Source organism: Protopterus annectens, chromosome 1.part0, assembly GCF_019279795.1.
Source record: "Protopterus annectens isolate FY-2018-M chromosome 1.part0, PAN1.0, whole genome shotgun sequence".
NCBI classification, from domain to species: domain Eukaryota; kingdom Metazoa; phylum Chordata; order Ceratodontiformes; family Protopteridae; genus Protopterus; species Protopterus annectens.
The window spans coordinates 1,904,722,490-1,904,746,912 of NC_056725.1; the positions used below are offsets into that span (position 1 = coordinate 1,904,722,490).

A 24,423-nucleotide genomic window follows, 5' to 3' on the forward strand; every position below is an offset into this window, starting at 1 on the left:
TTTAATAAAGTCAAGAAGGTGCATCAAAGAAAAGAACATGTCTACATTTCTTGTTTTGTGTGCAAGGGGCCAATGATTTGAAAACAGCCCAAAGGTAATCTTTATCCATCACTGGCCAGATATATTTTCTTTAGATGTGGTCTGGGTTTCAATGTTGTTTCAGTGAATGTATCAAGGGCAGACAAGTTTTAATGCCAAGTCTGTTTTCATTGGGAGACAGTGTTGCCTTTACCAGATGTGTATTAGTGTTTGTGCATTGTTGTGCTGTAAAAATAAAATCCAAATAATCATTATTGAAGTAAAGCAGTATGCACACATTAGTGTTCATGGTAAATGGGGCAAAATAGCCAGGTAATGGGACATTGGAGTGGCTGCTGGGGGACTCTGGTGCCATATTTTGGTTGCCTGTTCAGTTTGCGTTTGAAAGTTGGTATCCCACAATTCCATTGGAGTGGTTGCAGTTATGTAATTATGTATGCAAATCAGATGTTAATCGGTGTACAGATTTGTACCTATTTTTCATGGGCCTTGTCCAGATTTTTGATGTTTCTAGGTTGAGAGGTATGGTTGGGTCCTCTTCTTTGCTGGCTCATATAGGTTCTTTGTTGCCTTTATGTATTCAAGCATTGCCACCATAACACAAACCTGTCTGTCTTTTATTTTTCCTTTCTTCCAGTGTTAGCTTCTTCAGGTCTGACATGAACCCCTTTGGCATTGATTCATTACCCCTCTTCCACAATATTCTTATATTGGGTTAAGCACCCAACCATCTAGCACTTGAATGACTAGCAGTGACAGAGCCATTGCAGACTGCACAACATCCTGATTTGACACGGACCTTTTAAGATATCATATCACTACCCCTTTGCATTTCCATTTGGCTTTAGAAGGGCAGTTTATGTCCTTTGAAATCGAGTATTCTCCAGACTTTCAATGAAGAAAAACATAAAGATTCATCACGTCGATCCCCATATAGTGGAAGATAATGAAGATTCCATTTGTCCACCTTGTCTTCTGGAGGACCTTTAATTTAAGGAAGAGAGAGCTGACCTTCCCACAAGCTCTGGTTTCTGCAAAAGAGACTTTATGCTGTCTGTTGCTCTAACCAAGTATCATCCACTGAGACACCATCTCCAAGATAGTCAAATAGGATGTTTACACCCCCAATCAGACTGTGCTGTTTAGGTATAGACCACTAAGCCAATGTGACTGTCTTTATAGCCATTCTGAGGAGAAATAATATTCCTCAGTTTGTCTGTCCTACCTTATGATAAGGAATCAAGGAGTCTGGAAGAGTTAGGGAAGTGGATGTTTGCATCCCCCGCAGTGTGGTTCAGGATACTGAATTATTCACACAGATTTCTTACTTTAAGCAGTACTTTTTGTATGATGTATTGCATAATATTTAAGGTCTGTGAGATGGATATGCTAAAGAGAAGCTTGCAAGTAAGGCTTCTAAATCATCTGGGGTCAGCAAACTCAAGTGTAGACTAGCCCTTATTGGTGCAGAAGGATCTATGAGGGCATAAGGATCCAGCACTGCTGTGCATCAGTAGTTCCAGTTACACCATGTACTACTTTTGCTGAGGACATTAAAGGAATATTTATGGATGCAAAACTTTTAGAAACATTTTCTGTTTGGATCTGAAACTGATGGGGTTCCTAGAGCACAAGGGAGGCAAGATAGTCCCTTTGACCATTGGGTCATCTTTCATTTTTCCCAGTCCTTATTTCCTAGGATGCAGAGGAACTAGAGGAAGCCACATGTTCAGTGCACCCCACAGATGGTGTGGCATTAGGAAGTTGTATCTGATTAGATGTTCTTCATCTCACATTGCTGCAGTCCTTACATATGGGTAGTCCGCTGTCCTCGGTCGGCCCGAATACCAAAGTATTAGGCTGACGTCGGTCATGGGCGCTCAGATCTGACATCAGAGCATCAGGGTATTAAAGCGCATGACCGACGTCATATCCTCAGTCTTTTTTGCCGCATGGTCCGATGCAGAAGCAGCGTTTGCAAGTGCCGTTCGGCGTTCTGAAATTTTCGTATTCTGAGTTTCAGACCGAAACCAAGTTGGGCTAAGTACCCGTTAGAATATTTTTGTTTTTCCTTGCCTCAGTTAATTCCGGATGTCAGAAAAAGTGAATAATTGTATTTCTTGTGGGAAACAGATACCGCATAGGGATTACCACTCTCTTTGTATTCCTTGTTTGGGACCTGAGCACGTAGTCGGGTGTCGCCTTTGTGCTAGGTTTAATAAGCGCACCATTAAACGTAGGTTAGATTGCGCTAGGCTTGTCTTCGGTAAGCGGTGTAATTATAATATGCCGTCGGATCCTCCGACGCCTGCTACCGCGAAGAAGCGCAAAGACAAATCTTTAAAGTCCAGGTAGGATGAGTCGTCCGTTCGGACGCCGGTTCTTTAGAAACTACGGTGGAATCTGTGGATCCGGCCGAGGTTTCAGTTGAGTCTCAGGGGGAGGCTTTAATTTTGCAAGATGTGGCCTCTCAGGAGTCAGGTCAGGCTGAGGGGGCCTCTCAGGTTGCTGTTCTCCCTTCCTTGCCTAAGGTGGTTAGGCCTTCTCCTTCTGTCTCTAAGGCTCCTTCCAAAGGCAGGCCTGGTTTGCCTTCCACGGGTGTCAGTCCTAGTTCTGCAGGTTCTGTGCCTAAAAAACACATGCTTAAAATGGCAGAAGATTTGATTTCTTTAATCAGAGGTTCTATGCCCCCTCCTGATAAGAGGCCTAGGGTGGAGCCAGAGGTGGAAAGTTTGGAGCAGGCTTCAGATTACTCGGAGTCTTCGGCTGAAGACATTCAGGATTTTCCTCCTTATTCTGATTCAGACGCAGAGGATTCCACTCCTTCTGCTTCTCCTCCAAAGGATTTTTCTTTTTCAGAAACCCTGCATTCTATGAGGGAGCATTTTAAATGGGAAGGTCAGGATTTCTCAGATTCCCGAAAGAGGCTTAGGGAATTTTGTTTTACCACAACATAGGCCCTTGGCTATACCTCCTGTTTTGGATGTTGTTCAAGACGTTTTCTCCGAGGCTTCCCTTAATCCAGACTCTCTGCCTCCTGCGCCAGTTAAGCCAGACAGGTATTACAGGGTGCCTGAGGCTCATAAATATCTGTATAAGAGTCCAAGGGCTGACCCAGAAACTATTAGCCAGGGACCTAAGGGTGTCAGGGCTTCTGTTGTAAAGAATCCAGTTCCTATGGATAAAGATGCTAGAGCTTTGGATAGATGGGGTAAGAAAGTGTATACCTCTTCCACTTTAGCAATGAGGGCTTTGAATTGCCAGTTTCATATGTTGAAGTATCAGAATTTTCTCCTTACTCAACTAAAATCTAAAGTGGATGCTTTGGCAGAGGGCATAGAGTGTAAAGAATTACAGGATTTGGTACATGCCTCTGAACAGGTGGGTAAGCATTCTTTGCAGTGTGGTTTCGATGCTTTACAGGCTTCTTCCAGGGTGGCTGCCACTGGTTCAGTTATTCGCAGGCACGCCTGGCTTAAGGATCAGAATTTGTCAGAGCATGTTAAAACTAGAATTTTGGATGCTCCTTTACAGTCTGAAGTTTTGTTTGGTTCTCCTGTGGAGTCGGTCTTGAAGAAAATGGAAGACAAGGCTAAGTCTATGCAGACTGTTAAAGATTTTTTGCAGGTGCAGCCTCCTAAGTTTAGCAGGAGTTGGCCTACTAAGGGATGGGCTTATCCTTCTTCTGATTCACAGTCTAGGGGTAGATCTAGACGTGGTAGGGGCAGAGCTCAGAGTACTTTCAGGCCTAGAACATGGAGTTCACCTGCACAATCTACAGGTGAGGGCAGGGGCCAGTCCTTTCGTAAACAGGCCCAATGACCTGCATTTTCAGCTGCAAGATTCTTCTTGTCTGGCAGCTCCTTTGGGGGGAAAGTTGGCATTCTTCAAGCAAAACTGGCTTTTAGTCACCCAAGACAAATGGATATTGGACATTATAGACCGAGGCTACAAGTTTTATTTCCATACGTTGCCTCCTTTCAAAGGAATGCCAGACGTTCCTCCTCAGCAAAGGGTAGAGGCTCACAAGCAGATTTCTTTACTTCTTCAAATGGGGGCTATACAGCAGGTCCCTCTGTCAGAAGTGGGCCTAGGATTTTATTCTCGCCTGTTTCTAGTACCAAAGAAAGGAAACATGTGGAGTCCGATTTTGGATTTATCTATCCTCAACACATACCTGGACATTCCAAAATTCAAAATGTTGACGTTGCAACAACTTCTACCTCTGTTGGGCAAAGATCACTGGATGGTAACTCTGGATCTCAAAGAGGCTTATCTTCATGTTCCTATCAGGCCCAGTTGCAGGAGGTACCTGCGTTTTCGGGCTGGAACTTTACATTATCAGTTCTCTGCATTGCCCTTTGGCTTATCTACTGCGCCCAGGGTGTTCACAAAGGTTCTGGCTCCAGTGATAGCCTTCTTACGGTTAAGAGGAATACAAATTTATCCTTATTTGGACGATTGCCTGATTCTTGCTCAAGACGAGTACGAACTTCTTCATCATCTACAGTATGTGATGGCAGTGTAAAGGTGCCTAGGGTATTCTGTGAACGAAACAAAGTCCAGTCTAGTACCCTCTCAGGAAATGTGCTTTCTGGGTGTGAGACTGAATACAGCTTCCCAGATGGCTTTTTTTGACCCCGGACAAGCAAAAGAACCTTACTCTTTACTTCCATCAATTGTCTCTACAGTCCAGGCTGACTGCAAGGACAGTCCTTCAAGCCTTGGGGTTCATGGCATCTTGTGTTCTGGTGCTTCCCAATGCCAAACTGCATATGAGGAAGCTACAATGGTATCTCAAAAATGTATGGACACAACACTGCCAAGATCTGGACACTGTCATTCAAATAATACCTTGCATTCAAAAGGAATTTTTGTGGTGGGCTCAGGAATGTCACCTAAACAAGGGACTCTCTGTGACCCAACCAGAGGCGAGTCAGATTTTAACGACAGATGCCTCGGACAAGGCTTGGGAGCACACCTCAATGGAAAATGGGTTCAAGACACGTGGCCTGCCAGACTTCAACATTTACATATCAACTTGAAGGAGATGTTAGCAGTCCAATTTGCATTGATGGCTTTCAAGGATTTACTTCACCCAGGGCAAGTGTTGATTCAAACAGACAACACAACTGTCATGTGGTACATCAACAAGCAAGGGGGAACCCATTCGTACCCTCTTTGCAGGCAAGCAATGATTTTGTGGGAGACTGCTCTTAGTTTACACCTCAATCTTCAGGCAAGGTTTCTACCAGGAGCACAGAACTCCTTAGCAGATGTTTTGAGCAGACAGATAGTGGATCCCCACGAGTGGAAATTGGATCCTCATGTATTTCGAAAATTGACAGTGATATGGGGAACTCCAGACATAGATCTGTTCGCTTCTCCACTGAATTTCCAGTTGTCAAAGTTTTGCACAAAAATGTTTCATCCCACAGCTTGGAAAGTGGATGCTCTATCATTCAGTTGGAGCAATCTTCACGTCTATGCCTTTCCACCTCTGCCTCTCCTCCCCAAGGTACTCTTGAAGGTCAGACAAGACAAGCCCTCCATGATTCTAATAGCTCCAGATTGGCCTCGACAGCACTGGTACCCACTGCTGAGGAGTTTAGTACGGGAGCCTCCATGGCCTTTGCCTTCGATTCCGCACCTTTTGTCACAGGAAGGCAATCATTTCCTTAATGTCAGGATTCAGTCCCTGCATCTAACAGCCTGGCATATTCTGTTCTAGACCCTGGAGGGTCTCAGCTTCCACAACAAGTTTTGAATGTTATTTTGGAGGCCAGAAGGCCTAGTACAAGGAAAGTTTATGCTGATAAATGGAGGAGATTTTTTATTTGGAGCAAAACGAAGGGCTTTGATGTTTCCAGGCCTGATTTAAGTGTTTCTCTTCAATATCTTACAGAATTATTAGACAAGGGTTTGTCTTTCTCCTCTATAAAAGTTCATGCTGCAGCCATTTCTGCTCACTATGACTGTGACCCTCCATTATTCTCTCATCCTTTGTTTAAGCAATTTCTTAGAGGGGCAAAGAACATAAGACCCCCACGTAGAGCTCCTACTCCTGCCTGGGATCTCAATTTTGTGTTGGAAAAACTTACTTTACCACCTTTTGAACCTGCAGCTACTGCTGAGTTGAAGTTTTTGTCTTGGAAGACTGCTTTTTTGTTGGCCATTACGTCTGCTAGAAGGGTTTCTGAATTACAGGCTCTTATGGCAGTTGAACCCTTCCTAATTTTTCATAAGGATAGGGTATCTCTGCGTACTAATCCTACTTTTATGCCTAAAGTGGTTTCTAATGTGGCCTTGAACCAATCAATTAATTTGCCTACTTTTTATGCAGATCCCCAAAATAAAGGGGAGAAAATTTTGCACACTTTGGATATTCACAGGCAGTTGCGTTATTATTTGAGCAGAACTAAAGGGTTCGGACAGTCTCAGCAGTTGTTTGTTTCTTTTGCTTTGGGTTCTCAGGGAAAACCTGTTTCAAAACAAACTATTTCTAAGTGGATTGGTTTTTGTATTGCTTTTTGTTATTCTCATCATGGTAAGGAGATTCCGGCTGGAATCAGGCCTCACTCCACTAGGGCTACTGCCACTTCTACAGCTTTTTTAAGGGGAGTAGCTACTAAAGATATTTTGGAAGCAGCTACTTGGAGTTCAGTGCATACTTTTTCTAAACATTACCACCTTCCTCTTTATTCCAAATCTAGGTCTGGATTTGCCACTGCAATCTTACAGGGCATTTTGGCTGCTCCCAATGCTTTATGATTTTGCCAGCCTCCCTTTACCTCTGCTTTGGGATTCTACCCATATGTAAGGACTGCAGCAATGTGAGATGAAGAACATAGTACAGTTTTGTACCTACCATAAATGTAGATGTTCGAAGATCCACATTGCTGCAGTCCAATTTACCCTCCCGCCTTCCCCTCTGTAGTTTGGATTGGTTGTATGGTTTGGGTGGTAGCTGTTATTTGTACATGCCTTTTGGGAAGTATTCTATTTTTGGCTGTGGCCTTTCTTTTTAGGGCCTTCTGACATCTGGGGCAAGAAAAGACTGAGGATATGACGTCGGTCATGCGCTTTAATACCCTGACGCTTTGATGTCAGATCTGAGCGCCCATGACCGACGTCAGCCTAATACTTTGGTATTCGGGCCGACCGAGGACAGCGGACTACCCATATGTAAGGACTGCAGCAATGTGGATCTTCGAACATCTACATTTATGGTAGGTACAAAACTGTACTTCCTCTTCGCCCAGATACCAACAGCATCACTGTTCTGAAGGCCATGAATCACAGTTTTCAGGGAAGCTGAAGTTCTTCTAAGGGAGGGGAATGGGCTCACCATTTGTTGCTCAAACTTTGAGTGGCTTCCATTGGAGGCCGTCAGTGGGAGGTTGGGTTCTCCTTCCACCTCTCCCAGTGTGTGAGACAGAGGCATAGCTGGCTCAACTAGCACCTCACTCACAACCTCTTTTTATAGTAAGGGACCCCATAGCAACACACTGTATCATCACTATTTCAAATGAACAAGAACACAGGCTTTTGTATTTTTACCATTTCTTTGGGTAAGAGCATAGTACCCAATCCATGCCCCCACCCTCAGCTCTTCAGGTGAAGGATAAAAAAAAATAAAAAGTCCCATCTCTATTCTCTGCCCCAACCATTCTTCTAATTTTACTTTTTTTTATTTTGACCTGCAGCAAACAGTATATATCACCACACATAGAGATGTGCAGCACTAATGTTGTACTCTCTTAAAAAAAAAAAAAAAAAAAAAAAAGATTACTTTTAAACTGTAGCAAACTGCTGCTTGCTACAGTTTATACTGTGCATGGAACGCTACAGTTTAGACCACAAAGGAAGTGCTACAGTGCTCCAGTTTGACCACAAATACAATACCAGCTTTTAGAAGCCAGGATGCATTAAAGAGTGATCAGGATTGGTTGATCACTTCTCGGCAACATTTTGTGCCCAGGGCAATTGTCCCGCTTGCCTCACCCTAGCTGTTCAACTGGTGCAAGATATTCAGAGTGGTGGCTAAAGGAAATTATCTGAAGTGGATATTTCATCCAGTACAACTCTAGACTAAATGTCCATCTCTACTCTTTCTAAACATACCACCTTGTTAGTGCAAGTGGAAGAAGTCATCCAAGTGATCCTAGCAGATCAGCAAAGATTACAATTTTATTCTAGACACCATTTTTGGTGCAGAAGTAGCCATAGTACCTCAAGCTGATAATAGATGCCAGCAACCTGTATACCTTCATCCAAAAAGCGTCCTTCGTGCAACTATACTGCAGAACTTTCAGGACAAGAGCCACCCTCTAGGATGCTTGTCTGTACATAAAAAATTACAAGACATACCACTGTTGCAGAATGAGGGGTCAGTCACCACAAGTTCTGCTCCCTGTTGTTTGGTCTCAGCTCTACCCCATGGATACTCTCAAAGATTATTTGATAATATTGCCATACATTTAATCTCTGGAGATTAGTGTTTTCCTTACCTGGATGACTGCCTTCCAGTAACATCTTTGAGAAGACTGGTTCATTCATCTCAAGGATCTTTTGCTCTAGGATTTTTTTCCCCCTGATCCAGCTGCCATAGATGGAGGAGGGGATGCATTAACCCATGACTGACTTCTAGGCTTACTTTAAGCTTTTCCCCCATTTCTTCTGCTGACATGTGGTTTTAGTAACCCCATATTGGTCAGGGCAGGTATGGTTTCCACTCTTGCAGAGGTTTCCAGTGGATATGTGAGAAGAAGAAGAATGTTCTGTCTTACTCATCTGGCAGAGCAAGTCTGAAACATTGGGCTTGGAAGTTGACAGTTCAGCTGCCCCATCTCTGCTGATAGAGGTACTTTTTTTTCCGTAGGGTGATAATACTGTCATCTCATGTTATCATCTCAGAAACTCTGTACTTAGAGGATGTGAACAAAGTTCAAAGGTTTTCCAGTCTGGGTTTCACATCATAGCCTGAAACTTACTCTTAAGAAATACCTTGTACAGTCTTTTGTGTACTCCTTTCAGGAAAACTCTTCCACCTTGAAAATTGCATTTTGCCTTCAATAAATTAAGTATTCCTCCCTCTGAACCAGCAGCATCTGCAGATTTGAAGATTTTTTTTTTTTTTTTTTTAGACTATTTTGCATTTTCTTAGTAGCTGTAACTTTTTGATTTCACCCCAAGGATCTCTGAAGGCCTTTGTGTCAGTCCTCTGTGCCTAGATTTCCAAACAAAACTGGTTTCTTTGAAGACCAACCTTCATTTATTCCAAAAGTTGCTACTGATTTTAACCTCAGTTCTATTGATCTTTTAGTGTTCTGCAGGGATTCCTGTAACTAAAGACTGTTCCTGCTGTATTGTATGGACATCCACAGATAACATAAGAATTATGAGGACAAGACAAGTCCTTTCCAAAAGGATAATATATTCAGCTGTCTTTTATCTTTCATTCACAAACATTTGTATAAAAGCTTACTAATCTCTGTCTGGTTCATGGCTTTAAAGTTATAGTTGCACCTCTGTTTATCATACATATGGGATGAGGTTGTGTCTTAGATAAGTCTTATTCAGCCAGAGCTGTTTGTGACCTTTTTTTCTTCAAGACAGCTTTAGATAGCATCTATGCAATTGCGACTTGGTCCTCACTAACACCTTTGCTAGGCTTTATAAACCGAGCATTGCATCTAGATACAGACTGTTATTTAAGGCTACAGTGATCAGAGGTAAGTTTCTCTGTACATCCCTAACCCCTTTTCCCATTTTTATACATGGGGTCAGGGCGTCACATTAACAGTAACCATCATCTAGAGCCAATGTTCACATCACCAGATGGCTAGCCTTTTCGTGTTTTTTCTTCCATGCCTCTCACTCGCATACCCCTACGACCAGTGTAGAATTTCCAGTCACAATCACCTCTTTGGAATGTGAGAAGAAATCAAGCACCCAGAGAAAACCCACGCAAACTCAGGCAGGACATGTAGAGACCACACACAAGGCACCACAGTCAAGAATCAAACTGGAAAACTACATTACCCACTGCACCATTCTGACTCTAGTGTAGCCAAGAAAGAAGGATCAGCTAGGGTCTTGTTTATTAAAGGTTAGCAAAGACTGAATCTCTTTAACAAACATTTTACAAGGCCATTGCACTTTATAAATTTCTGAAGCAACTGTGCTTGCAAGCACAATAAAGCCTTTGTTTGTTCTTGGAGTATGTTATATTTTCCATTTAGATCAACTTGTACAAGTCTTTAATCGCCGTAGTGATTTATGGCACTACAGTTCAGAAAAAAATAACTTAGATTGGTCTCAGCATTTCTGCATAGGCTGGTGGATGTGAATGTTCCTTAAAGCTGCTAATATATTTCTTTTTTTTTTTCTAGGTACCATGAATAAAAATGACTTCCTTAGAGAGGCAGCAATAATGAAGAAGCTGAGGCATCCGAAGCTTATCCAGCTCTATGCTGTTTGCAGTTTAGAGGAGCCTATTTATATTGTTACGGAACTGATGAAGAATGGCAGTCTGCTTGAATACCTCCAAAGTAAGCACAAACAAATGAGAACACGTTACAATGCTGGAAGATCCAAGTAAAGCTACATGCTGCCCTGGTGCATTTGTTGCACTTTGTAAAACAGGAAGGGGGAAGTTCTTTACAGTAGACATTAATGAGTGAATGTAGAATTACATGTAACATAAGCAGATCTCATCCAGAGAGTCTTGAATGATGTATCTGGTAGAGAAATGAATACAGACCGTAAACTCTGTTCAGTTAACAATGCCTTAAAATGGAAACATATTTTTCTTGAAAAAGTCTTGTTAATGCCCAGTTTCCTACCCATCCAGCATACCTTGTCCTTCCTGACTACTGATGACATTCTATAGGCCTTAGACTTCTACATCATCACAGTGAGAAGTACAGTCTTCTGTGTGTGCATTTGTTCTCCTTTGCACACAAAGATATGGGCTGTCATCACATGTTTGGGTCGCCACACCCCATGTTCGTCTTGATGCTGGCTCCCAGCTCACACAAACATCTGCTTGCACTGAAGCAGCAGAAGCAGCCAGATAGAAACCACTGCACCCACCCCACCCCCAACCCCAGATGGGCATGTCTAACCCTCAGCCTGCCTGGCTTTTCCTTTGCCTAAGACACTGTTCAATCCCAAGTTGTCTGAATAACAGACAGGGCTTCATACCTGTGTGCCACAAAGCAGGCACATTACCCACATAATGGCAGTTACATAGATAGCACTCACATTTACTGTCAGGCCAAATTGTAGCACAGATGCACACATTAGAACATGTAATATCACAGAAAACTTGTAACAGTTTTGCTGTTTTCATCCATGTTGGACTTGTGTTGACAGGGTCAGGTGAGAGATCTGTGAAGGAAAGCCAGCTACATGTATATGTAAAAGTACGAGTGGGACACCTGCAGTCAAACACTTTTTATTTGAAAGTTTAGAACTGAATGCAGTATATTCCAGATACTTGTGGTGCTAAACATAAGAGAGCTATATTAGACAGAAACATCTTTAAAAAGTGGGATAGGAAAATAATTTTTGGGAGGATGAAGAGTGAAGGCAGCAAAAGCAAGTATTCCATGTAGATAGTTAGCTGGGGCATAGCTTATATGTGAAAATGAGCACTGTACTTCAGCTATGTCTTTGGCTGGAAGCTTTTTGTCTTTGAATGTCAAACGGTGATGTATACCAAGTGGTAACTGTGATGGTACTGTTTGTAATAACTGTAGATGTGATTTTGTCCTGTCTCACCTTCTCTCTTAACTGGTTGGGTTCGGAAGTGACCTTCGGTTCCGACTCTGCCTTATACAAAAGCTCAAGGTCTTCTACTAGCTTATGCCTGAAACCCTACCCCATCATGTCCTAGGAAAGCTCCCTAGATCTCATTTGCCTCTAAACAAGATCGTGTGCTCTTCCTACTGGCTTTGGCTAAGTAGAATTTTTTTCTACATTTTGTGAAAATGAATAGTTTTTCATACTTTTTTTTATAGTTAATATCACTGAGTAAATTGTGTGTACTTCTGTTTTTTCTCTTCCGAGTCGTTATTGCTCTTGGGCTGTCATTTTTCCCCTTTAAAGCCCATTTTAGTGAGGGCTTTCCTTCCTTCTTTTTTCCTCCTTGACTTCTAGGCAGATTTGTTTAATTTAGAGAACTGCCTTTGCCTGTTTAAATTAGAGAGCTATTTTCCTGTGTGTTTTTGGCATGGTTGTTATTGTCTGTGTTAGTACTAATAATAATTATATATTTTTCTGTAGCTGTTAGCTGATTTACTGATACTGTTGTTAAACATTACAATGTCTTCAAAGGATCCCAAGGAAACTAAACCCGCTGGGATAAAAAAAGTGTGAAATGTAATCAGAAGATATCGCTAACTGACAAACGCACCATTTGTGTGTACTGTTTCGGAGCAGGTCACCTGCAGTAGTTTCATCTCCGAACACGAAGGCTGTCTGACCCGAGACACCTGCTACCTCAGCTCCATCTGTGTCGGTGTCGATGGAAATTCATTTACGGAGCCAGTCCCTGGAATTGGAGCCATTATCTCCCAAATTAAGCTCTCCTTTATTGCAGTCCTCTAGATCTCCTGCTCCCTCCTCTCGATCCTCCAGAAGCCTGTCCGATGATGATGTGGATTGTGTGATGTGAAGGCTGTTAAGGACACCGGCGCTCACCAAACTGTTGTTGGATCCAACCCAGAGGGCTTTGGAACCGAGCCTATCCCTTCACCATCAATTCCTCCTCCGATCCGATTTCGGACCTCGGATCCAGAATGTCCAGAACTGATTGTAGTGGAACCATCCAAGCTGAGACCTATTTCAAAATGAACAAAAGAGCACTTCAGAGGGCCACCAACACTGTCTTGAGCAAAGAATCTTTAATCAGTCCACAATAAAAGACGGAAAAACTGCAAACATATACACATAAATGCTCACAAAGCAAACTGCATTTTCGTCTCAGTATAGACTTCTTCAGATGTATGCATACCTCCTCATTGTGCCCCTATTTATACTACACTCATCAGTTACAAAAATAACCCAATAATTCAATTAATAAACAGTTAAACTACAAGATTATTATAAATGTGTACATAAATATATATATATATATATATATATATATATATATATATATATATATATATATATATATATATAAAGTTTTAAGGACTACATTACATATAGTAAAGTATTTAAGGTAGTTTTAGTTTATAATATTATATATATATATTATAAACTAAAACTACCTTAAATACTTTACTATATGTAATGTAGTCCTTAAAACTTTCAATAATAAATTCATAAATGAACTTGATAAAAAAAAAATATTTGGTAAAATAAAACAATTTTAAGCTATATCTTGTTGTTCCCTCTAGTGGTTAAAGTAAAATTATACAATGACTGGCCATTAATATTATAAAACTTGCACTCTGACTGGCCAGCCCAACCAGTGTGCCCGTTGTAAATCCCAGAATATACCAAAGGAAAAGGGTCCGGTAACCCGGACTTCTTTCTGTTCGTATATTCTATAACTTTTTTTTTTTTTTTTTTTTTCAAAAAAAAAAAAATGTAAGTCTGGACTCTGGAGATACCAGAAAGGCAGCTTGGAGGAAATACAAAGAAAATCAGGTACGTTATTTAAAACTTAAGACGCATACCTGATTTTCTTTGCATTTCCTCCATTCTGTCTCCCTCCTACCCCTAAAGTAACCCAAACCTTTTTTAATAAAAAAAAAAAAAAAAAAAAAAATTGGAGGAATGGAGACTTTCTTTTCTCTGTTGCTCCCTTTTCAAAGCATTGATGTACTGGGTATGCGTGGGAACGCAAGTCCCATACGTATGCACAGTACATCAAAACAAGGCAGCAAGATACCACCAGCCATGGAAGGACAGTACAATGCTGTTATACAAAGCATTATTTAAGAAAAGTAAGCATTTTGTTCCTTAAATAATATCATTACATAATAGCAATAACCAACTCCGTGGTTGTGATGTATTGAAATTTACCCACGGTTGGCTTTATTTAATCACTTGCCTTTGCCCTCGTGATCAAGCCACGCCAAACGTGGGTAAATCTTCAATATACCACACCATGTCATTAGTTATTGCTTAAATAAATTACAATTTTGCTGCTCTTAGCTTTAAAACAGCGGCCAGGGAGTCTGCTTCATTAAATCCTGGTGATTTTGTAGCCTCTAAAATTATTTGCCAATATAGCTCCCTATGTTCAAGTCTTGTCTCCCATAGGCCCCCTAGGCCTTCCTAGGGAAAGAATTCGGTTGTCCGTTTCTGTTGCTTCAATATTTTCAGTGTTATGGTGGAAAGTTACCGGTCGGATTCAGGTAAGTGTGCGATTGTGTAGATGTGACTGTTAGGGTGATTTAGGTGAGTTAGGGTTAGGGCTCGGGTTAGGTGTGTGTGCGATTGAGCGGACATGAGGGTTAGGGCAGATTTAAGTGGGTTAGGGTTAGGGAGCGGGTGAGGTGAATGTGTGATAGTGACAGACCTTAGGGTTTGGGTTAAGGTAAGTGGGTAGTTAGTTATGTGTGCATAGTTTAGTGTAGGGTTAGGTATCAGATTTTATGTGTATGTGTGTGGATTTCTGTTTGTTTGGTGTGCTTGTGTTGTGTGTATGTGTTTTGAATCAGCGATTTTTTTTCCCTGGGAAAAGAATCGCTGATCTGACAGTTCAAGATTGTAAGCTATCACTTAAATTAGGTCAATCAATCAACGTTCACTTTTTTAAGCGTTCGATGATATAATATAGACCCTTTTATTAGGGTATTGGGGTAATCCCTCTCATTAAACAAACAGGTCAGAAATTCACATTTCTTTATAAAATCACTATCTTTTGAGGTCATTCTACTGCCTCGCACAAATTTTCCCTTTACTATACCCCTTTTCCTGATACAAAGGGTGGGCACTGGCATAAAACAGATACGAGTTTGAAAATGTATCCTTCCTATAAACTGTTGAAATAAAACTGCCATTGTTCTTATGGTAGTATCTAAATAGTTCATCTGTTCATAATCTATTTTGTAATTGAATTTTATAAAAGCAGTAGTCCTGGAGATGTAATTAAACAGTTGTAAAAATCTTTCCTCCGTATCCAACCAAAATAGACAAGTATCCAGGTAACGTTTATAAAAATTCCAACAATTTGTAAACTCTGGCCTGAATATATATATTTTTCCTCCCAATAGGACAGAATAATATTGGCATATGTAGGGGCACATCCCTGAAGATGCTGGAAGAATTCACCTTCGTAGTAAATAAAATTGTTTCTTAAAACTACATCCATTAACGTTAAAATCATATGAAATTCATTACTGGTAAATTTCCCATATTTAGTCAAAGCCTCCTCAAACCAACACATTCCATCTTCATTTAGTATTGAGGTAAATAAATCTACTATATCAATAGTGCTAAAAATTATTTGGTCATTGTATAAGTCTAGTTTTATACTTTTCAATATATCCCATGAATCTGTAAGTACATTAGCTCCCATCAAAGACATTTATTTTAGTTTAAAATCAAGAAGCTTTGCTAAAGGGGCCATACCAGATCCTTTCGAAGCCATAATAGGTCTCAGAGGAGGATCTGATAGGTTTTTATGTACCTTTGGAATTCCAGATATGGAGGGAACTCTTGGCTTTTTTGTATAAAGGTAGTTAAATACATTACAATCAATTATTGTGGATTGATTAAAGATTATTTGCTCAAGACAGTGGTTGGTGGCCCTCTGAAGTGATCTTTTGTTCATTTTGAAGTCGTTTGGGGTTTGAGTACTTTATTCCTCACACTACTTGGTGATTTTGGAGTTGAGACCTATCCCAGGATCTTCGGGTCCGACTACTCCAATGTCCTCAGTTCCATCTTAACTCAAGGAGGCTAGGAGCCGATGCTCTCCGGTCATGTCTGGGGTAGAAAGTCTGATCAGACAGTTGTCTGATCCGAACTTGCCTCTCGGGGCTTCGACGAGGGTGAGCGCAGCTCCTACATCATCCTTGGAGCCAGCCCTCTTGGTGCCGAGAATACCCTCTGATTCTTTGGAGCCGGATGTTTTTTTCGGATCGGGGTGGGGGGTATTCGAGGTGATGAGGAGAGTGATGTCTCCACAGACAGGTCCACTTTCGGGTCCAGACATTCTTCCCCCAAAGGCACCAGTGTTTGTCTCGGCACCACTGCATCCACAGAGATGTGGAGATCCTAGGCCTCAGGATGCCCCATTGGGTGATCCCCTGTCTTCCGAAACCTCTCCAGAATACCCTTCTGAAGAGGTCGCTTGGAAGAAACTATAAAAGAGGAAGCATGTAGACTCCCCAGAGGAGTCGATCACTTCGAATACAGACTTCGATGATTCGGAAGGGTCCCCACGGTCGCCCTCTGAGGATATCTCCTTCGTGGGCATCCTGGAAATACTTAAACAGAGAGACAGGTGTAAGTCCATCAACTCTTCTGAGAAATCTGTATACCTGAAGGCCTTTGGGTCTCGCCCTTTCACCTCTTGGGTTTGTCTGCCTTTTGACGAACTGATGGACCTAGTTTGTCGAAAGGCGTGGGAGTCTCCAGACTCAGTGGAATCTGTTCCTCAGAGGCCAAACAAATTTATCGCATCACCTACAGACAAAAACTTTCTGATCAAAGGAGTCCCCGTAGATGCTATGGTGGTGGTGGCAGCCACCAGAAAGGAACTCTCAGAGACGTCCTCTTCTGTCCATCTGCCGAACAAGGAGTCTTGTACGACTCTGATGGACAGATATGGAAAGCACACCTTTTCTTCAGTGACTTTTGCGCTTAGATAGCTGAATTATCTCACCCACTTTACTAGACTTCAGAGAGATCTCCTGAAGGAGCTAGGAGATGCTGTAAAAAGGTTCAGTAGCTGAAGGGGTATAAGAGAAGGTTTCCTCTCAGCTCTCCACCTTAAATTCAGTGGTCAGCTCCTCCATGAGACTCATTTCTTATGCAGTGGATGGAGTGGGCAGGGCAGTGGGTTCAGGAATTTCCCTAAGGAGACATTGCAGAGCTTTGCAGAGCTCTTTAAATCTTCCTTTGTGAACGCCCCTTTCAATGCCTCATCCATGTTTAGGCCAAAAGTCAAAGACCCTAACCAGGTGTAAACAAGAAGGAAAAACTCTCTCTGCTGTGGGAGTCCATTTTTCCCTACCTTCTAAACCGTATCCAAAAGGACAAAAAGGAGGAAAAATGTAGTTCCGAAAATCCCACAGAGCTTTCCAGGGCACACGTGGTGATTTTTTCCCCCAGGGGCAGAGGGGGAAGCAGTAATGGAAGCTGCCGGCCACGCAGCAGAGGAGATCTGCAAAATCAGGGTGACATGGAATCTTTCCTTGGTAAGCCCTTTCAGCACTCCTGAAAGGAGGGCCCGCCTGTCCAACTCTGGAGGGATTCGGGGGTTAATTATCTTTGTACCCAGAAGCCTGGCTAAAAATAACAAAAGACAAGTGGGTACAAAGCATCGTATCCAGAGTTTACTCAATACCCTTTTCTTTCCCCATCCCAAACATAAAAAACATCCTGGATGTTCCACCCAGTCAAAGGGAACAGGCAACTCTAGAAATACAAAAGTTGCTAGAAAGAGTCATTCATACAGTCCCCACAGAAAATAGGACCCGGAACTTACTCAGGATTGTTTTTAGTTCCAAAGAAAACGGGACTGGAGACCCCTCCTGGATCTCAGCAAATTGAACAAATCAGTAAGAAATTCAAAGTTCCGGATGTTAGCACTGCAGTTGATACTCCCCTTTTCTGGGACAAGATGATTGGATGTGCTCTATAGACCTCCATTATGCGTACTACCACATGATCCAAGAGTCATTTGTGCTTTCGGCTGGGAGCCAGTCACAGCCAGTTTCAAGCTCTGCCATTTGGTCTCAGTACAGCCCCCAGAGTGTTCACCAAGTGTATGGCAGTAGTTACGGGTCACTTGAGACGCCTAGGATTCTGAGTGTTTCTGTACCTAGACGACTGGCTCCTTACCGCTACCACCGAGCATCTACTAGAGGCACCACCTTGCAGCTCTGTTCTCACCTAGGAATCGCAATAAATTATGAAAAATCTGCCTTGCTGCCATCTCAGCGTATCGTTTTTGTAGGAGCAGATCTAGATACAACAGAGATGATGGCAAGACTTCCCACCGAAAGAGTTCAAGTCCTACGACATCAGGTCATAAAAGGTTCAAACAAAAACCGTCCTGAAAGTCTTGAGAACCATGGCAGCAGCAATAAACTTGATTAGGTTCATAGGTTGGTACTAGTCTATCAGCCCAAAGGCATTTATAAGCCTAGCCGGAATGTGTTGGCTTTCACCGCCCCCTGAGATTAGTTGCCTGTGCCTCTGTTCAGCAGAGCCATTGAAGTGATCCCTGGGGTAAACTTAGTTTCCCATCCACTTGCCAAGGTTTCTCTTGAAGAGGGTTAGCAAGGAGCTCTGCCTGATGTAGATTGGTATCTTGTTCCAGAACATGGGAAGTCTCTGGGACAGGAATCTATCCCTCCAGCACGTCCTATTTATTGTTGTGGTGAGGTTTAGATCCCTGGAGCGTGTGGCTTGAGGGGATATGGTTTTCTTTAAGTGGAGCATGTTCATCAATTCTGGGTTGGACATGGCCTTGTATGTCAGGCAGCGATCACCTCTGAGTAGGCTGTATGCAACTGAGTACAGCTGGAGTTTCTTCAGTCGAGCTGCATAGGGCATCTGCTTGAGGCCAGTGATACTTTTCGTGAGGTACTTCTGTGGTCTTTCCAGTTGTTGCAAGTTGCAGGTGTCTTGTAAGGTACATCCCAAATGCGGCATTGTACTCTATGATGGGTCTGATGAGTGATGCGTAGAGGGGCCCAATGACCTCTTTTGATCTGGATGCAAACTCTTTTGTGATTAGGTGGGTCACATAGAAGGATTTTCTAACCACTTTGGCAATGTGATTATCAAAGGAGAGGTTACTATGTACCTGGGTCCCCAGATCCCTTATTATGCCTTCCATATTTAAGGGGCTACCACCTATGTGGTAGTTTGTGGGTACTTTGTTTTTTCCAAAGGGGATTCCGTTAGCACGACTGCATATGAGAATTTTGCAGTGGCTACTGTTCACTCAGTGGTCTATGCAGGAATTACCCATGTCCCACTAAATTATGATAACAAAATCTTGCAAGAAAGACCTTCGTTGGTGGCTTTAAGCCACTCATGTGACATTAGGTCGACCCTTTGTTCTTCCACAGCCCTTAGCCAAAGTGACCACAGACGCTTCCCAGATAGGGCGAAGGGGCATTATCTGGGAAGGATAGTCCAAGGCACTTGGCAGGATCACAAGGCACATTTGCACATCAATGTCCCAGAGATGAGAGCGGTGCTTTTAGCATTGCAAGCATTCCAAGACTCTCTTCCGCTAAGAACTGTTGCAATACAGACAGACATGTCCATTGTGTGGTATATAAACAAGGAGGAACCAGGTCTTACCCCCTTTGTCGGGAGGCCCTGATAGTATGGCAGTGGGCAACCTCCTCCCAGCGCTTTCTGATAGCAAAGCACATCCCGGGGAAATCCAGCTTGATAGCAGACAAACTCAGCAGAGTGATTATGATGCCTCACAAGTGGACCTTAAAACAAGAAATTGCAGAAAAGATTTTCCACAAATGGGGCCAGCCTTGCTGCGACCTTTTTGCCACATCCATGATTGCCAAATGCAACAGCTATCGTGCCCTTATCCCCCCCTCCGGGGTAGTCACCAAGGGATGCACTTGTACACGATTGGCCCTCGGGTCTCCTCTACACCTTTCCTGCCTTTCCATTGATACTGGAAGTTCTTCAGAAAGCCAGTACCTTGTGAAGGAATTTGATACTAGTCGCCCCATACTGGCATCATCAAATCTGGTTGCCTTTCCTTTGGCCTAATCTCCAGGAGGAGCTGTGGATTCTGGACCCAGTTCCAGACCTCCTGACTCATGCATCAGGGATGCTCCACCCCTCCCTTCAAACTCTCAAATTGACAGCTTGGCTGCTCCGATTCCAAACATATCCAGGCTCCCTAACTTTTCTCCATCAGTGAAGCAAATGGAAAAGATTTTCTTCATGGGCCTTGAATAATCACATTGACCCCTTCTCTGCCCCAATAGCTTCTATTCTTGAATTCTTAGCAAAGCTGTTTAACGAAGGTGCAGCTGCAGTTAGTATATGAGTTCAGTTAGCAGCGATATCTAATTTCCATCTAGGTGAATCAGGCTCCAATGTGATGTCCTACAGGCTTTGCAAGGCATTTCTTAAAGGTACTATTTTATTAAGACCACCCATTAAAGCCTCTCCAGCACCACGGAACCTGAATTTTGATTTATCCCATTTGAACCTGCAGCATCCTGTGATCTCAGATATTTGACTTGGAAGATGATTCTTTTGATCGCCGTTACTTCTGCTAGAAGAGTTTCAGAGCTGCAAGCATTGTCTTTAAAACCCCCTTACATGCTTTTCCACAAAGACATAGTATCCCTATGAACAAAACCCATCCTTTCTACCCAAAGTATGCTCAGAATCTAACTTGAACCAATCCATAGAACTACCATTTTTTCCCCAACTATGGCTACAAGGCAGAATATATGTTACACCAACTAGATGTACATAGTCAATTACATTTCTGCTTGCATAGGGCAAAGGCCCTCAGAAAGTCTGACCAATTATTTGTATCATTTTCAGACTCTAAGAAAGATGCTCTTGTTTCTAAAGTTACACTTTCAAAATGGCCATCATAGGCTGGTACTACGCTATCGGCCCTAGGGCCTATACAAGCCTAGCTATAACAATTCCCTGGCTATTACATCCCTGGTCCCCTGTCTAACAGAGCGATTGACATGATCCCTGGGGTGAATTTCCTATCTCCCATCCAATCGTCAAGGTTCTTTTTGAAGAGGGCCAAAGAGGTGCTCAGCTTGACATGTATGGGCAGTCTATTCCAGAGTATGGAGAGACTCTGAGTCAGGAACCTATCCCTCCAGCATGTTTTGTTCATTGTGATGACCAGGATGTCCTTCAAGAATGCAACTGCAGTCATAACATATGGGTTGTCCTGCCTCAAGCAGCCCTTCGGTCGGCCGGATTCCAAAGTCTGGGTCCGACGTCAGCTGATGTCGCATTTCTCTCCGACGTCAGAGCGGCTGGAGTATATAAGCATCAGCCAACGCCATCTTCTCCAGTCTTTCTTGCCGCGCAGTGCCCGAAGCAGAAGCAGTTCGCAAGTGATGGTCGGTCAGCTCCTGTATTCTTCGATTCCGAAGTCATCAAAAAGCTAAGTACCCTGTTGGGGACCTTTTCTTGCCTCAGCCAATGTCAGAAATTACTGAAAAAGTAAATAATTGTTTGTCTTGTGGTAAACAAATACCTCATAAGGATTTCCACTCTTACTGCCTTCCTTGCCTTGGCCCAGACCAGGACGTCTCGGCCTGTGCCGCCTGTGCTCGCTTCAACAAGCGCACTCTAAGGCGCCGGGTGGAGTTCGCTGAAGACTTTTTCGGCGAAAAATTCGATTATACAATGCCGTCGGAACTACCGACATCGCAGACTCCTAAGAAACGAAAAGACCGGGACTGACATCCTCGGCCCACGTCTTCCTCCGACACCACGCCAAAACCTACCGCGAGTGCCCCGGTTCCCTCTGAGGCGGTTATTTCACCACTCTGAACCGAAGACACCGCATTACCGATACCTCCGGCACCGGAGGCCACACCGACGCCAGTTATTGATTTTCCTCCGGATACCGAAACTGAGGAAATGCCCGAGACCATTGCTGTGGATAAGGTCACTCCTGCACGTGGAGCTGCTAGGCCTCCCATGTCCATGTCTATCAAGGCCTACACATGTGCTAAGGCAGCCAGCAAGACCAAGCAACTTTCTGCTAAAGCCTTACCTCAGCCTACTCCTGAAACACAAATCATGACTATGGCCGCAGACTTAATTTCCATCATCAGAGGTTCACAGGCCCATCCTGAGAGAGGATCCCAGCCTCCTCCTGATAAGAGGCCCAGGGTTGAACCCTCTGACCCTCTCCCTTCAGATGAAGATCCTGAGGACTCTGTCCACTCCGACAGCCAGGAAGAGCCCTTCCAGACCTATGAGGACTCAGATGCAGAGGACTCCATTCCCTCGGCCACCCCTCCTGAGGATATTTCTTTTGGGGAAGTTCTGCATTCCATGAGGGAACATTTCAAGTGGCAAGGCCAGGAATATTCTGATTCCAGAAAGCGCCTTCAAACCTTCCTTAAAAAGCCCCAACACAGGCCTTTAGCTATACCTCCTGTGCTTGATGTTTTGGATGATTTATACTCTGACTCCAGTGTTACCCCTGATACTCTTCCTCCTGCTCCTGCCAAGCCGGACAGATACTATAGGGTCCCAGAAACACATTCTCATTTCTTTAGAGCCCATGCTGTTGATTTAGAAACAATTTCTCATGGACCGAAAGGGGTTTCAGCTACCACCTCCAAAAATCCTTTGCCTTCCAACAGAGAAGCAAGGTCATTAGAGAGATGGGGAAAGAAGGTTTACACCTCCACTACTTTAACTATGAGAGCTCTCAATTGTCTCTTTCATATGTTTCAATATCAGGATTTCCTGTTAGATGATTTACAGAAAACATTGGCCTCTACTGAACCTTTAGATAGGAAGTCTTTGCAGGAGGCTGTACATAATTCTCAGCAAGTTAGCAATCACTTCCTACAGTGTGGATATGATGCATTGGAAGCTTCATGTAGGGCAGCTATGACAGGGGCGGTCATTCGTAGACATGCATGGTTAAAAGAACAACCTCTACCAGATCATGTTAAGGCAAAACTTCTTGATGCACCCTTGGAAAAGAACAAGCTTTTTGGTGCTAATGCTAAAGATGTGTTAAAGTCCATTGAGGAAAAAGCCAAGTCAGTTCAAACAGTCAAAGATTTCCTCCAGGTTCAGCCACCCAGATTCAGCAGGAATTGGCCTTCTAAAAACTGGTCCTTTCCTAATACTGAAAGATTTCAAAGTGGCAAAAGCAGGCGTGGCCGAGGAAGAGGACAATACAGAGGTTCCTACAGGGGACGACAATGGCAATCAGCAAACCAAAGAAGTGACACAGGGGTTTCTCCTGCCCCACAGGGACAATCTCAATGACTTTCCTCTACTTCCACTGACCAAGGAGCAAACAGAAGCTCCTTTGGGCGGAAAATTATCTCTGTTTTCAGACAATTGGCACAGACTGACAAAGGACAAATGGATTTTGGACATTATAGACCAAGGTTACAGGTTCCACTTTCATACCTTGCCAAGAAAACAAGGCATGCCAAACCTACCACAAAACCAGAGAGTAGAGGCTATCAAGCAAATTTCTCTGCTTGCTCACATCAAAGCAATAGAAAAAGTTCCACAACAAGAACAAGGCCAGGGGTTTTATTCAAGACTGTTCCTTGTTCCAAGAAAAGAAACTCAATGGAGACCAATATTGGATTTGTCCGCATTAAACACTTTCCTCATAGTACCAAAGTTCAAAATGCTGACTCTACAGCAACTCCTTCCCATGCTGGGCAAGGGGTTTTGGCTGATTATTCTGGACCTCAAGGAGGCATACCTGCATGTCCCTATCAGACACAGTTGCAGAAGATACCTCAGATTTCTTGCAGGGCCAGAGCACTATCAATTCTCAGCATTGCCATTTGGCTTATCTACTGCGCCCAGAGTATTCATGAAATGCCTGGCTTCAGTAATTGCTCATTGCAGGCTCCAGGGGATCCAAATTTACCCGTGCCTGGACGACTGCGTCATACAAGCGGACGACAAACTGATTTTGACAAAAAACTTGAATTATGTCATACAATTGCTACAGGCTCTGGGATACACAGTCAACTTCCAAAAGTCAAGACTACAGCCATCCCAGCAAATAACCTTCTTAGGAGCCAATCTAGACACAGCCTCTCAAATGGCTTACCTGACAGAAGACAAGCAAAAGAAGTTAACTCATTACTTCAAAGGTTTGGCAAAGCTCACCCAGATGACTGCAAGGAGATTCCTACAGGCCCTGGGTTACATGGCATCCTGCATTCTCCTGGTTCCATTAGCAAGACTACACATGAGAAAACTTCAATTGTACCTAAAAAGCTTATGGTCTCAACACAGCAGCAACCTAGAGACAACCATACCGCTCCTTCCATGCCTACAAAAGGAATTTCTATGGTGGGCCTCGGTAAGCCAGGCAAACACAGGTATGTCGTTCAAAAAGCCTCAGATAACACAGACCATGACCACAGACGCCTCAGACCTTGGATGGGGGGCGCACATGGAGGGCAAATGTATTCAAGGACAATGGTCTCCAAAGGAAAC

The 24,423-nt window shown here is 43.1% G+C and overlaps 1 protein-coding gene across 1 annotated transcript in view; it reads left to right on the forward strand.

Moving 5' to 3' along the window:
* The window catches only part of FRK (fyn related Src family tyrosine kinase), a gene marked incomplete in the record, with an annotated part of 231,482 nt that overhangs the window by 52,839 nt on the left and 154,220 nt on the right, over nucleotides 1-24,423 (forward strand). Inside the window, 1 exon segment of the mRNA XM_044076811.1 lies at nucleotides 10,434-10,592. Coding sequence (XP_043932746.1) covers nucleotides 10,434-10,592 — 159 coding nt within the window.